The 14,413-nt window shown below is 61.7% G+C and overlaps 1 protein-coding gene across 1 annotated transcript in view; it reads left to right on the top strand.

The window, feature by feature from the left end:
- PPP1R9B (protein phosphatase 1 regulatory subunit 9B) overlaps positions 1-13,848 on the top strand; it is a 78,814-nt gene extending 64,966 nt beyond the window's left edge. The window contains exons 13-20 of the mRNA XM_026654669.2: positions 5,605-5,762; positions 7,210-7,531; positions 8,072-8,150; positions 10,036-10,110; positions 10,726-10,885; positions 11,444-11,563; positions 12,430-12,585; positions 12,999-13,848. Of these exons, the coding sequence (XP_026510454.1) occupies positions 5,605-5,762; positions 7,210-7,531; positions 8,072-8,150; positions 10,036-10,110; positions 10,726-10,885; positions 11,444-11,563; positions 12,430-12,585; positions 12,999-13,163 (1,235 nt within the window). The 3' untranslated portion in view covers positions 13,164-13,848. The remainder of the gene's footprint in view (positions 1-5,604; positions 5,763-7,209; positions 7,532-8,071; positions 8,151-10,035; positions 10,111-10,725; positions 10,886-11,443; positions 11,564-12,429; positions 12,586-12,998) is intronic.
- The last annotated feature ends 565 nt before the right edge of the window (positions 13,849-14,413 follow it).

Here is a 14,413-nt window from a genome sequence, read left to right as displayed (position 1 = left end):
GTGTGTGTGTGTGTGTGTGTGTGTGTGTGTGTGTGTGTGTGTGTGTGCCCACACACACCTGGTTAAGTATTCATGACCTCCAGAAGGCAGCTCCCTGCTCTGTATGCAGGGAAGGCAGAGGGGGCTGGGATGAGAGACTGGGTGGGGGGGTGCCGTGTGTGTGTGTATGGAACTGTGTGCGCGTGTGTGATGGGGTGTTTGTAGCTGTAGGGTGTGTGTGTGTGGAGCGGTATATGATTTTTAGTGGGGTATGTGTGTGTGTGTTAACCCTTTGAGGACAAAACACACCCGTAGTAATTAACACCCCAGGGTCCCAGCCCTTTTGGAGTATTAACCAGCACTAAGCTAGGGGAAACTGAGGTGTGGGGAGACTTGACCACGGTTACAGAGAGGAGCCCGTATCCGAACTGGGGTGACGTTTCAGGAGATCCTGGTTCTGTCTGGTGTGGTGACCCCCTCCCCCGCATCTCTGCTCTATTTGCCTCCCCACCCCCAATTTAGGAATCGTCCATTGACTCAGCTGCTCTCAGGAAGGGGGAACTGGAGCTGGCTAATCACTGACGCTTCAGGGTGACAGGCCGAGCACCCAAGGGCTCTGGGCTTATGGGGTGAGCTCCCGTGGTGCAGGATTGGGAGGGGGGGCTAGTCTCTGGCAGGTCCCCCTAGATGAGGCCCGACTGATGTGGCTCTCAGAGGAAGTGGGGTACACCAGGGGGACAGGGGTAATCCCTCCCCGAATGGCTGCACAGCCACCTCCTGTTGGCACACAGGTGAATGAGTGTGCCAGTGTGTGTAGGTGTGAGTGTGCAAACATACCTCAGGGCAAATGGATAGGTGATCTGCGTGTGCGATGGGGGGTGGGTAAAAGCCACCAGCGGTGCAGCACTGTCTGCAGTGTCCCCCAGGGCCTGTGGGCTCCAGAGTGACCCCCAGTGCAGTGCTGACCCAGATGTCCCCTAATTCTGGCAGTGCCATCTGTAGTGCCCCCCAGCACTGGCAGTGCCACCCCTCTGGAAGTTCTGTGGCATCTGGAGTAACCCCCCCAGCACTGGCAGTGCCCTTCCCCCCGCTAGCAAAGCAGTGGCATCTGGAATGACACCCCCACTCCAGCACTGGCAGTGACCCTCCTCCCCTCTGCACTGACAGTGCAGTGCCACCTGGAGTGACCCCCAGCACTGGCAGTGCAGTACTGGGCCAAGCGCCCCCTGGTGCTGGCAGTGCAGTACTACCCCCGATGTGCCCCCAGCACTGGCAGTGACCCTCCTCCCCCCTGCACTGACAGTGCAGTGCCACCTGGAGTGACCCCCAGCACTGGCAGAGTGGTACTGGGCCAAGCGCCCCCTGGTGCTGGCAGTGCAGTACTACCCCCGGTGTCCCCCCAGCACTGGCAGTAAGTACAACGCTGTCCTACGCACCCAAATGCTCTCAGTGAAAATCTGGCTATCGGTATCACACTAGGAGCTGCCGGGGACACCGGGCAATCTGTCCCTTGCTGAGGTGCCACGTGCCAGCCTGGCCACTGGCCCCACGTGGCAGAAACTCTTCACTGGCCAACATTTCAGCCAAAAGGTCCCTCCCCTTCCCTTCCCTTCCCCGCTTTGTGAGGATCAGTTTCTCCAGGCCCTGCCCCTAAAAGATCCTGCACTGGCCAGGCTGTGGGGGTGGGAGGGGCCCAGGACAGAGGCTTAGGGTAGCAGGTGTGTTTTGGCTTTGATGGGGGGGGGGGGGGCTGGCTAAAACCCCATAAGCCCCTTTGGCAAGGTAGCTCTGGGAAAAGCCCCTCTCAGCTGCGAGGGATGGAAGGGAGCTTCCCCCTTTAGCAGCGGATTCTAGCTCCATCCGCTGGGGATGACGGGTTTATGGGCAATAATGGATGGTCTCAGGCCGCGGCTGCTTTGTAAATTGGATCGTCAGCCGGGGGAGCGGGGATGGATTTCTTGAGCAGCGCTTTATAGACCATCCTCTCTGTAGGTGTGCGCATACCCTCGTGCATGGCAATGAGAGGTGTGCGTCCCAGGTGGGCTGTGTTGAATAAAGGCCGGCTCTGCGCTAGGATTTTTCCGGGCCTGTCACTCCGGCGAGTGCAGATCTTCTAGCTCAGCCCAACCCACTCTCTGCTGCAGCCTTTGCCACTGGGGCTGAAAGTCCCCGGCATGGCACAGCGTAGGTGCCAGCAAAGAGGCATGAATCATAGAATCTCAGGGTTGGAAGGGACCTCAGGAGATCATCTAGTCCAACCTCCTGCTCAAAGGGGGACTAATCCCCAGACAGATTTTTTGCCCCCGATCCCTAAATGGCCCCTACAAGGATTGAACTCACAGCGCTGGGTTTACCAGGCCAATGCTCAAACCACTGAGCTATCCCTCCCCCCTGCGTGGCTGCACACTTCTCAGGGGTGCAAAGGGGTCACACTGGCATGTGCAACTATCTGCATGTGTCGGGAGGGTTAAGTGTGAAATGATATTTGGGGGTGTTAATGGGGGTGCTTCTTTGTGGGCGTGGATTTCTAGGTGTGTCTCTGGGGCCTGATTCGCTGTCCATGTGTGACTGTTTACACAGTGCAATGGGCGTATAAATCCTCCCGAACCAGAGTGACAGCAGTCACACCCACTGGACACTGGTATAAATGCCTGGGCATAGTGCAGGGCAAGGGAGAGCCAAGCCTAGTTGGGGGGTGTACACCGGCTTGTGCTGCGCCTGTCCCCGGACACACTCAGCGCTTTACAAGCATTAGCTAACCCCTGTGGGAGACAGTATTAGCCCCATTTCACAGATGGAGAAACTGAGGCACAGATAAATGTAAGCAACTTGCCCAGAATCGTGTGGAGGCAGAGCTGGGAATTTAACCCAGCAGTCCTGACCCACCGGGGGGGGGGGGGGGCTTGGCAGGGTGCAGAACGACTGGAGCAAGCCCCACCTCGACCACGACCCCTCCCGCCTCTGCCTGGTCTCCACTCTACCCCCAGCCCGCCCCCTGCTATGGAGCCGGCTCTGCCCCCAGACGCGGTTCCTTCCTGCAGTCCCCCCGGTGCCTCCCCGACGTGCCTCGTGGGCACAAAGGGGCTGCCAGGCAGTGCTGGAGAGGGCCCTCTGTGTTAACAATAACGGGGCAGGCACCCTCCATAATGATAAGGATTTCCAGGCAGCTCCGACCACTGGGAGATTTACTAAATCCATCGTTTCTGCCCATAAACCAGCGCCCCCCTCACCCAAGCCCCAGCTCTCAGCTCGCTGGGGGAAAATTCCTTCAGATTAGCTTGTCGTTTCCACGGCTGGACGTTGTCTTCCCTTTGAACTGACGGGGTTTGCTGGTGTTTCTGCCCGGGAGGATCAGGGCAGTCACGGGGCAGGGTTGGCAGCCCCGCTGCCCTGGCTAAACGCGGCTTCGGTTGGATTTAAAACTCATTCCAGGTCCCCTGGGGCGCTGAGCCGTTTAACTCCCGGAGATGTGCCCGCTGAGTCTCCTGGGGTAGGCAGAGTGGCTGCGGGTCCTCGGTGTGGAACAGTGAGCGTGCGTGAGTGAATGTACTCACATGTGCGGGTGAGTGCATCCACCTGGGAGCTTGGGCGTGGACATGTGCACACGCCAGAGTGTGCAAACGCACATGCCTAAGACTCTACAAGCACCAGTGGGAGACCTCGGGCCGGTGTCCCCGTGAGAGAGGGAGGAAAAAACGGGGGGAAATCAAGGCAGGATGAGGAGGCCGTGCGTGCGCTGCGGGCATGAAGGCTGGTGGCTACTCCACGAGCTCTCGCCCTGATTTCAGCACTATTCTGTCTCCCCCCCCCGCCCCCCCCGCATCATGTGCTGCCCTGGGGAGGCGTTTCCTGGATGGGCTCTAACACAAGGAGGCAAACTGGCTTGAGGACCTCACCTGAGTCGGGCCTGGGTGCTCTCTGCAGGGGCTTTGAAGAGACACAGCCCGGTCGTGGTGCAGCCGAAGCTGATCTGAACGCTGAAATGCTGGTGCTTCTGCTTGGGACCCCTGGGTTCCATACACAGCTCTGGCAGGGGAGTGCAGTCTAGTGGTTATAGTAGGGGACTGGGAGGCAGGACTCCTGGGTTCCATACACAGCTCTGGCAGGGGAGTGCGGTCTAGTGGTTAGAACAGGGGCCACTGGGAGGCAGGACTCCTGGGTTCCATATGCAGCTCTGGCAGGGGAGTGTGGTCTAGTGGTTAGAACAGGGGCCACTGGGAGGCAGGACGCCCGGGTTGTACCCCCCCCATTCTGCCCACGCCCCCCCCCCTTTGTGATTTTGGGCGAGTCACTTCCGTCTCTCTGTGCCGGCAGCTGTCAGACTGCAAAGCCCGCTAGCGTGTCCGTTACCCCAAACGATTCGCAGATTCCTCGCTCGAATCAGCCCAGCTGTGCGGGTCGCTCACACGATCCGCCTTCCTCCAATGAGCCAGAGCCGCGCAGGCGGGAGACGGTCTGGCTCGCTGGGAGGGCACCAGCGCAAGCGGTGGGCGTGCGGGGCAATGAGGAACCCAGCCCGGCATGGCCGGGCACCAGCAAGGCCGCTGAGAGCGGGTTCAGGCCCCGGTGAAAATTTTTTTTCAGGGCTCCCCAGCAAGGGCCAAGAAGGGGGGGGGAGCCCGGCCGGGCCCGGCCGGGCCCTGGGCCCCCTTCCGGACCGGCGGGCCCCGGTAATTTGTACCGGCTTCCCCCCCCCCCCTTTCGTCGGCCCTGGGCACCAGCAGTTGCCCTTGTAGAAAGCAAATACAAGAGGGGCCCGTCGCAGCTGAGTCAGATCGCCCATCACAGCCTTCACCCAGTTCTGCTCTTTGCTCCCTGCCTGGGTGCAGCCCGCAGTGCCCGGTGCCCCCACATGGTCCCCAGAGGCACCAAGATGCCAGGTCACCCTTTTGCAAGGAAATCAGAGCCGCCCTGGGGCCTGGGAGGCGCGGGGGCTGTGGGCTTTAATGGAGGTGACGGAGGGAGGCATTTGGTGGCAACGAAAGGCCAGTCATTGGGGGCGTCCGTCGGCCGTGAGCTCAGCTGGCCCCAGGCAGCAGCAGCGAGATGGGAGGCGGATGGGCAGCGATTTCCCCGCCCCAGGAATCAGCCACTCTGCAAACTCTGGCAGGGTAGCCCTGTGCGATGGGGCGGGCTGCTTCCCTACGGGGGGTGCAATTGTCTCAGAAGAGCTCGGCGGGCAGCTGGATTCTCCAGCGTGCTCAGGCCCCGATGTCCCTGAGCTCGAGGGGAACCCCAGCCCCATGTGTCTAGGGCAGCTTGGCCCAAGCAGTTCCCAGCTGCAGCAGGGGGGAGAGGGAGAGATGATCTGGGGGGGAGCTGGGGCGGGGGGACTGAAATGGCCATTGCTGTGCGTCTCTTCTCTGAACTCTCTCTCTTTCTCCCCCTGTTCCACCCTCTCCCTCCTCTTTGTCCCTGGCTGGGACACTGCCCCCCCCCCTTTCCTTTGTCTTCCATTCATTCTTTCTCTTTTCCTCTCCTCTCCCCCTGCTCTGTCCCATTCGCTCTCTCCCAACCCCCTGTGCTCCCTGTCCCTCTGTGTGCCCCCCACCGCCCCATCCGTCCGTCTGTCTGCTCTCTCTCGCTCTCCCACTTCTCCGCCCCCCTTCTCTCTTTCACTCCCAGATTTTAATGATGTGATTCCAGAGACCCAGAGACTGGACAGCAGTTTGCAGAAGGCCCGAGCCCAGCTGTCGGCCAAGGGCAGGCGGCACCGCCCGTCCCGGTCCCGCTTGAGAGACAGCGTCAGCTCGGCGGAAGGGGACGAGAGCCTGGAGAGGAAGGTGAGCCCGGGCCCGGGCCCGGGCGGGGGGCTGGCTGCGTCGTTCCACGCGAGGTGGGCCGGGGTGACTGGAGCTCCGGGTCAAAGGAGACCGTCCCCAAGGCCTGCACCCAGAATGGCTGCTCCCTCTCCTCTCTCTTGGGCCATAGGAGCTCAGGATCTGCCACGCTGGATCAGACCCTGGGTCCATCAAATCCTCTATCCGGCCGGGTGCTGCATTGGCCCTCCTGGTGGGCTCTCCTGCCACCTGCTCCCAGCGGGTCAGGCTCTGGCGCAGTAGCCAATGGCCAGGGACTAATGCTTCAGCCGGGCGGCCCGTGAGCCTGGCAGGGCCCCGGACGGGACATTGCTACGGAGAACAAGACTCAGCAGAGTGACTGGGAGGGGCTATACACCTTCCTGCTTCAGGGCAGGAGCTGAGCTCTAGCAGATGGGGGTCAGGAGGGAACAGTCCTTAAGGACGGGTTGTTCCAGAACTGCCTCCTGCAGGGTTTCCGCGCCTGGCTGCGGTTGCAGGCAGGTGACTGGGATTGATCAACCAGTGGCCTGATCCAATGGGGGGTGAGAGGGGATACTAGAGGAGCTGGACCAATGGTCTGGTCCAGTGGGGCAGGAGGGGGGATACCAGCAATGGTCTGGTCCAGTGAGGCAGGAGGGGAGATACCAGACTAGCTGCCCAGTGGCCTGTTCTATGGTGGCAAGCCCTGTGCACTAGGAGGCTACCTAGGGTTGCCAACTTTCTAATGGCTGAAAACCGAATACCCTTGTCCCGCCCCCGGCTCCACCTCTTCCCTGGGGCCCCGCCCCCTCCCTCCTCTCACCCCTCCCTCCACCACTCTCTCTCCACCCCTACCCGCACCCCAGGACTCACCTGCTGGGTGCAGAGCCAGGCTGGGGGGAACTGACGCCGAGCCTGCCCAATCGGGGCAGATCGGGGGTCAGTCCCCGTAGCAAGGGGCCGGGCAATCGGGGCATGGTGGAGCAGAGGGGGGGTGGCCAGGATCCTCCCCCCACTCCCACCCCCGGACGGCGGCACCTACCTCTTGCAGCCCGGTCTGGAAGCCAGCCACTGCTCCCCCTCCAGCATCATCAGCTGAGCAGAGGCCGCTCTTCCCACCCCCCAGGGGCGGAGGCCGGTTACTGCAGCCAACTGGACTTTGAGCCTCCGGTCAGCTCCCTGCCAGGTTCCCTGTTTCGACCGGACACCTGGCAACCGCTATGGAAGGCGCGGCTCCCTGATGGGCCCATAGCGAGGGTCCCTGCGGGTCCGGGTTGGCGCTCACCAGTGGCGGGGGGGGGGGAGCAGCTTGCCCTGCCCCTGCCCCTGCTCCAGCACTGCGGATAAATAGGGGGCTTCACCCTTGTCCCCCCTATCAATGCAGCAGTTCCCAGGGGCGGGGGTTCCCAGGGTCTTTCCTGTTGCTGACCCCCCTGCCTCCCACGCACAGGTGGCCGATAAATATGGCAGCCCGCGGCACCGTCTGAGATCCCCGCTGCACGCCACCCTGCAGGTCTCCTCTCCCCTCTCCGGCTCCTCCCCCTTCCTCCGCGCCACCGAGTTCTCCTTCGACGCCTCCGTGGTCAGGAGGTCGCTGGAGGAGGACGAGCAGCCTTCGTCCCCGCTGATCCGCTACCGGCCCCTGACCAACGCTTCCTCCCAAGAGGCCTTGGGATGCACCCCCACCGGCTCGCCCCCCAAGTCCTGCCACAGCTCGGACAGCTCGCCCATCTACACCCGGAGGGACCGCCGGGCCGAGCGGCACAGCGAAGGTAATGGCTGCATGGGGGAGCCACCTTTACACAGGAAACCCTTCCACAGCATTACCTGCCCTGCTCCCTACAGCACCCCCTGCTGGGAGAGGCTGGGGCTGGAGTAGCTGGGAGCTCTCCCCACAGCCAACGCTCCTGCCCCTTTCTCTGCAGCAGGGCTGGGCAGTGCCCTAGCTAACAGCGAGGCCCCTCTGGATTGGGTCATGGGCTGCAATGCCCGAGTCCCAGTTGGTACCTGGTGGTTTTGCCAGGCAGCACTGAGGTTTGGGCCTGTCCAGTGCCCCCGGCAGGGCTGGGGGTCGGGGAGCCCATTTTTACAGAGCTGGGATTGCCTGTGCTTGGGAAGGGAAAACACCTTCGCGCTGAGCTGGAGAACTCCCCAGGGCCCAGATCTCCCAGGCTTTCCCTTAAACCGGCCTGGGAGCTCCCTTGGCAGGACTTTGCTGGGGGGCCACTGCCAACCTCAGAGGGATCCCCGGGGCCTATCCCCACCAGCCCAGGGGACGATCTCCCAGCGCCTTTGATCTCTCTCTGCCCCAGATGACACAAGCCCGTCAGAGCCCGCCAGCCCCACCATCGGGCTTGACAAGAAGACCCGGAGGAAGTTCCTGGATTTGGGGTGAGTCCCACGAACTCTGGAGGGGAAGCCCCTGCTGTCTGGGTAGGACCCACGTTACCATTGGTTCCCTGGCTGCCTATGCTCTGTGTCTTAGAATCATAGAATCTCAGGGTTGGAAGGGACCTCAGGAGGTATCTAGTCCAACCCCCTGCTCAAAGCAGGATCAATTCCCATCTAAATCATCCCAGCCAGGGCTTTGTCAAGCCTGACCTTAAAAACCTCTAAGGATGGAGATTCCACCACCTCCCTAGGTAACCCATTCCAGTGCTTCACCACCCTCCTAGTGAAATAGTGTTTCCTAATATCCAACCTAGACCTCCCCCACTGCAACTTGAGACCATTGCTTCTTGTTCTGTCATGTGGCACCACTGAGAACAGTCTAGATCCATCCTCTTTGGAACCTCCCTTTCAGGTAGTTGAAAGCAGCTATCAAATCCCCCCTCATTCTTCTCTTCTGCAGACTAAACAATCCCAGTTCCCTCAGCCTCTCCTCGTAAATCATGTGCTCCAGCCCCCTAATCATTTTTGTTGCCCTCCATTGGACTCTTTCCAATTTTTCCACATCCTTCTTGTAGTGTGGGGCCAAAACTGGACACGGTACTCCAGATGAGGCTTCACCAATGTCGAATAGAGGGGAATGATCATGTCCCTCGATCTGCTGGCAATGCTCCTACTTATACAGCCCAAAATGCTGTTAGCCTTCTTGGCAACAAGGGCACACTGTTGACTCATATCCAGCTTCTCGTCCACTGTAACCCCTAGGTCCTCTTCTGCAGAACTGCTGCCTAGCCACTCGGTCCCTAGTCTGTAGCAGTGAATGGGATTCTTCCATCCTAAGTGCAGGACTCTGCACTTGTCCTTGTTGAACCTCATCAGATTTCTTTTGGCCCAATCCTCTAATTTGTCTAGGTCCCTCTGTATCCTATCCCTACCCTCCAGTGTATCTACCACTCCTCCCAGTTTAGTGTCATCTGCAAACTTGCTGAGGGTGCAGTCCATGCCGTCCTCCAGATCATTAATGAAGATGTTGAACAAAACCGCCCCAGGACCGACCCTTGGGGCACTCCGCTTGAAACCGGCTGCCAACTAGACATGGAGCCACATCTCCCAGGGACCAAGGAAGGTCGAGGGGGGGGTGAGGGTGGATGGATAGAGGGGCATCTATGGGGAGGGACAGACAGACAGATGCCTGGCTGGCTGGCTGGATAGATAGAAGGGTATGTATGAGGATGGATAGAGGTGTGCGGGGGGATAGATGGATGGATGAAATGTATGTATGGGGACAGACAGACGGATAGATAGAGGGGTGTGTATGGGGATGGATGGATGGATAGAGGTGTATGTATGGGGACAGACAGACAGATGGATAGATGGGTGTGTATGGGGATGGATGGATAGAGGTGTGTGTGGCGACAGACAGATGGATAGATAGAGGGGTGTGTATGGGGACAGATAGATAGAGGGGTGGGTATGGGGTTTGGATGGATGGATAGAAGTGTGGGGGACACACAGACAGATGGATAGAGGGGTGGGTATGGGGATGGATGGGTGAATGGATAGAGGGGTGGGTATGGGGTTTGGATGGGTGAATGCATAGAGGGGTGGGTATGGGGTTTGGATGGATGGATAGAGGTGGGGGGGACACAGACAGATGGATAGAGGGGTGGGTATGGGGATGGATGGGTGAATGGATAGAGGGGTGTGTATTGGGTTTGGATGGATAGATTCTCTGCTGTCTGTCTAAATTTTTCTTTTCATCCTGCTACCCTGTCCTCACCCTCCTCTGATCTGCCTCCCTGTGTGCCCGGTGCCCATCTCTCCCCAGCCCACAGGCGCCCCCACCCCCCAGCACGCCACTAACGAGCCTCCTCTCTCTCTGCCGCAGGGTGACCCTGAGACGAGCCTCTTCCAGCAAAAGCAGGAAAGAGAAGGGGAGCAACCGGTTGTCCATGGGGAGCAGGTGGGGAGCTGCCAGCCTCCCCCGATCCTGAGCTTCTCACAAACCACAGCCAACAACATCTCCCTGAACCCCACAATCACACCCACCCCCTCCTGCCCTGCCTTCCTCAGTGGGTCCCGTTCATCCGCTTGGCTTTTCTATCGCCAGGGGGCACTCGGCCGTCCCCACCTCCCGAGGAACGTGCCCACCCCTCTGCCCTGACAAGCACGGAGCTCAGCCTGGTCTCCAAAGACCCGGGTGACTTGTCAAGGGCCCTGGAGCAGCTGAGACCCAGAGAGGGAGGGACAGGGAGGTGCGGATGGGAGAATGTGTTCACTTTCATTGATGGAGCTGGGGTGCACGGAGCCACAAGGAGAGGAACAGAGAGAGCTCAATACACTCAAGAGATGGAGAGATGAGAAACTGGCAGAGAGGGGAGATGAAGGAATCAGGGAGATAGAGGACTTGGGGGATGGTCTGGGTGCCCTGGATAGATCCAGACCCGGGCTGGGCTCAGTGGGGTGGAGTCTGGTCACATCTGGCAGCTCAGATGCTCCGGGGAGCCCGGCCCCCCTGCTGGCCCCCTGGGAGCGAGGGGAGCGAGGGTGCTAACCCGCCTGCCGGCTCTTTCCCCAGGGAGCTGGCGGAGGGCTGCAGCCGCTCGTCCGTGTCCCCGTTCATGCCCTTCTCCTGGTTCATGGACAGTGGGAAGGGCTCGGCCTCGTCCGGCAGCACCGTCTCCCCGACCCGCTCGCCCAAGAGGGAGGGCTTAAGCCCCAAGAAATCTGCCTCCCAGGTCAGTACCCATCCCCGCCTCACCCTGTAGGGCCAGGGGCTTAAGCCCCAAGAAATCTGCTCCCAGGTCAGAACCCATCCCCGCCTCACCCTGTAGGGCCAGGGGCAGCGCTGCCCTGGGGGCGGGGCCGAGCCCCCTGTAGGGCCCGGGGCGGGGCCATAGTCCTGTCATGACCCTTTGCAGGGCAGGCCCCTCGTTCACACCTTGGGTTACCACCTGGCTGGTACTTGATCATTTTGGCCGGTTTTTTTATGGCTTTGCCAGTGGCCAGAATAATCATTGAATCCGCTGGTTTTTTCACATGGGTGTGAAGATTTGCATTATTCTCACCAGACCCTGGGCTAGCCCAGGGTCAAAGTTTCTGGCCCCAGCTAAAGATGCTGCCGGGTTCCCCCGGCTGCAGTGTGAGTGAGACAATGACGTTCTCCATCTTTTCGCCCTAGAGACTGTCAGTGGCTCTTGGGGGGTGGGGGGTGGAGTTGCCTTCGTGGGCGGGGTGCCAGGGTTTTTTGCAGTTTTTGGCACCCTGCTCATGCCTTGGCCTTTCCCTGCGGGCAGGACTCCACCTTGAGCGACGACTCCACCCCACCCAGCAGCAGCCCCAAGACGCTGAGCAGCGGCGCCAGCGAGACGAAATGCTCCTACCCCTACCACACGCTGTCCCAGTCCTCCGACGAGGTGAGCCCGCCGGGGCAGCGGAGGGGGGCAACCTGGGGGAGCCGGTCGGCCAAATCCGACAGCAAGGGGGCTTTTGCCGCTCCGCTCCTGGGCCCCAGGGCTGGGGTGACGCCGTCCATGGGCCCCATGGAGTTGCAGATCCTTTGCCAGGCCTGGGGCGGGGGGTGTCCCAGGGCTGCCGGGTGTTGAAAGGGAAACTGGCAGCGACATTAAAAGTGCAGTTACCTGCGGGAACCGGCCCCCGAGGGGCGGGAAGAGCAGCTGGAGCCTGGAGGTGGGGGGCTCGGCTAGCAGCGGCTGCTCTTCCCCGGCCCCCAGCCTGACCGAGAGAACTTGGAGGGACTGGCGCCATCTGGGGGGTGTGTGTGTAACCTGTCTGCCCCTTACCCCAGCCGTGCCTCGATTTCCCCAGCCCAGCTCCTCGCTCCAGGGGACCCCCCCTGCCCCACTGTGCCCCAATTTCCCCAGCCCCTCACTCTGGGGACCCCCCTGCCATGCCCGGCTGTGCCCTGATTAGGCAGGGTCCGCGTCAGTTCCTCCCAGCCCAGCTCTGCAGGTGAGTCCCGGGAGATGTGGGAGTGAGCGACGGGGGCAGGGGTGGACAGCGAGCGATGGGGGGGTGGGGGGAACAGGCGGGGCCTCAGAGGAAGGGGCGGGGCAGGGGGTGGGGCTTCACAGGGAAGGGGCGGGGCAGGGGGTGGGGCTTCACAGGGAAGGGGCGGGAGAGAGGTGTTCCGCTTTCAGGGATTAGAAAGTTGGCCAGGCTGGGAGGAACTTCTGAAGGATCCCTGCTGGGGCACCCTGACTTGGGGGGCGGGTAACCCCCACTGGTGCTCACCCCTCCCCCCCCTTTCTGCCTCCTGCAGTTCCTGGACGAGCCCCTCAGCGCCGCCACCAGCTGGAGCAGCCAGCAAGTGGGCCAGTGGCTGGAGAGCCTGAACCTGGAGCAGTACGTGGGCGAGTTCGCAGCCCGCGAGGTGGACGGCCAGCAACTGCTGCAGCTGGATGGAGCCAAGCTGAAGGTAGGGGTGGAGGTGGGGGGGCCTGCCCCGCGGCTCCTGGGTCCTGCGGCAGCTGCGAGCGGGGCTCCGGGGTCGGACCTTGCGCCCTGCAGACATCCCTCCCCCAGGGGGGTTTGGGGCGGCATTGCCTTCCCCCAGCAAGAGGGGCCACTCCCTTTGATGTACTGGGGCAGGAGGGAGGATGCTGTCCTGGGGGCCCTGATGGCTACTGATCTAGATGGGCCAGCAGTGCATCCCACCGGGCTACTCGAGGAGTTAACCCAATTCCCCCTTCGTTGGAGCCCCCAGCGCCCTCCCCTGGAGCCCGTCTCTCCCCAGCCGGGTGCTGCTCCAGGCGGGTGGGGGTGGGAAGGGCCGTGGTTATAACCCTGAGGCACCCCCCAACGCACACCACACCCCATTGCCTCCTCCAGGCCCTCGGCGTCAGCAGCTCCACCGACCGGGCCCTGCTGAAGCGCAAGCTGAAGGACCTGAGCGTGGCGGTGGAGAAGGAGCGGAAAGCCCAGGAGAAGGTGGAGAAGCAGAGGGAGAAGCAGAAGCAGAAGAAGAAAGAGCAGGAGCCGCAGCGGAGGAGTTAGGGAGGGCGAGTTGGCACACGGCTCCCGGCGCGGGGAGGGACGGAAGGAGACCGCCCCCGCCCAGGCGAGGGGGAATCGGGCGCACGGACCGGGAGAGACACCGGACCCCACAGGGGATCAGCCCAGGTGCCAGGCTTTGGCTTGGGGCGGCACCGCCACGGAGCCCGGACCTTCCAGCCGCCTCCTGGCCCCAGTAGACAAGCAAACCCCTCCCTCACGCTGCCCATCCACTCCGCCACGCACGGGGCTCCTGGCACGGCTGGACCCGGCCCCACAGCTGGCTAGCGGTTGGCACCCGCCCGTGGGTTGCAGCTGGCGCGGCTTCCCCCTCCCGGCTTCCCTGCTGACCTCCGTCTGCTGCCGATCGGTTCCAGTCACCAAGGCGCCTTCCTGCTCCATGCTGATCAGTTGTCCTACCTCACCGGCCCCCCGTTTCCCTTAGCCCATGGGCACCACTGCTGCTCCCCACTCCCTCCTGAAAATGACGGCTCGGCCCCGATGGGCCCGCAGGACGAAGATAGTGCATGGCGTTACCCCTCCCCCACCCACGAGCGATCCCGGGTTGCGCTCGGGGTCCCCGGGCCCCCTCCAGGGGCCAGGATCGACACAGCCCGGACGAGCAGGGCCCGGCCAATTTATTCCGAGAGCACAGACACCGACCCAGGGAGAAACCACGAAGGAAATAAAACCGATTGCAACCAGCCCCCCTGGGGTCCGCTCTGCGCCACGCACCCACCGCTGCGTTCTGCAGGCTGGGGGCTGGGAATGGGGCCGGGAATGGGGGCGAGGTGGTGACCTGCCCTGGGAAGCAAATTAGGCCCTTCTCTAGGGAGGCCCAAGAGCGCGGGGAGGAAGTGGGTGAGGCTGGATTCTCTGGGGCAGGAGCATCCACCACCTCTAGGGGGTGCTGCTCCCTGGCTGTGCTCGTGGGAACGCTGGGGTCCACTTGAAGCGCTAGGAGTGGTGGAGAACTAGCGGGAGCCAGGCTTAGAAAGCCCGGGTGCTTGAGAAGGGATTTTTACTCAGACTTGCTGAATTACTGTTATTTCCAGCCTAGCCTCTATTAACTCCAATGCCTACCCCACCTGGCGGAGAAAGGACTTCTTTGTTGAGGTGCAGCATCTCCCAGCCCCTGCAGCTAAGGTAGCAGAGCTCCTGGTATAGGGCAGCTGTGGTGTGTCAACCCCTGACCTCTGGTGCTTGAGCTACCAGAACCCGGCCCCAACACTCTGCCTGGCGAAGGGTAAGAC

The sequence above is a fragment of the Terrapene carolina genome, unplaced genomic scaffold (assembly GCF_002925995.2).
Source record: "Terrapene carolina triunguis isolate 2854851 unplaced genomic scaffold, T_m_triunguis-2.0 Scaffold193, whole genome shotgun sequence".
NCBI lineage: Eukaryota > Metazoa > Chordata > Testudines > Emydidae > Terrapene > Terrapene triunguis.
This window is presented reverse-complemented; position numbering and strand designations above follow the sequence as displayed.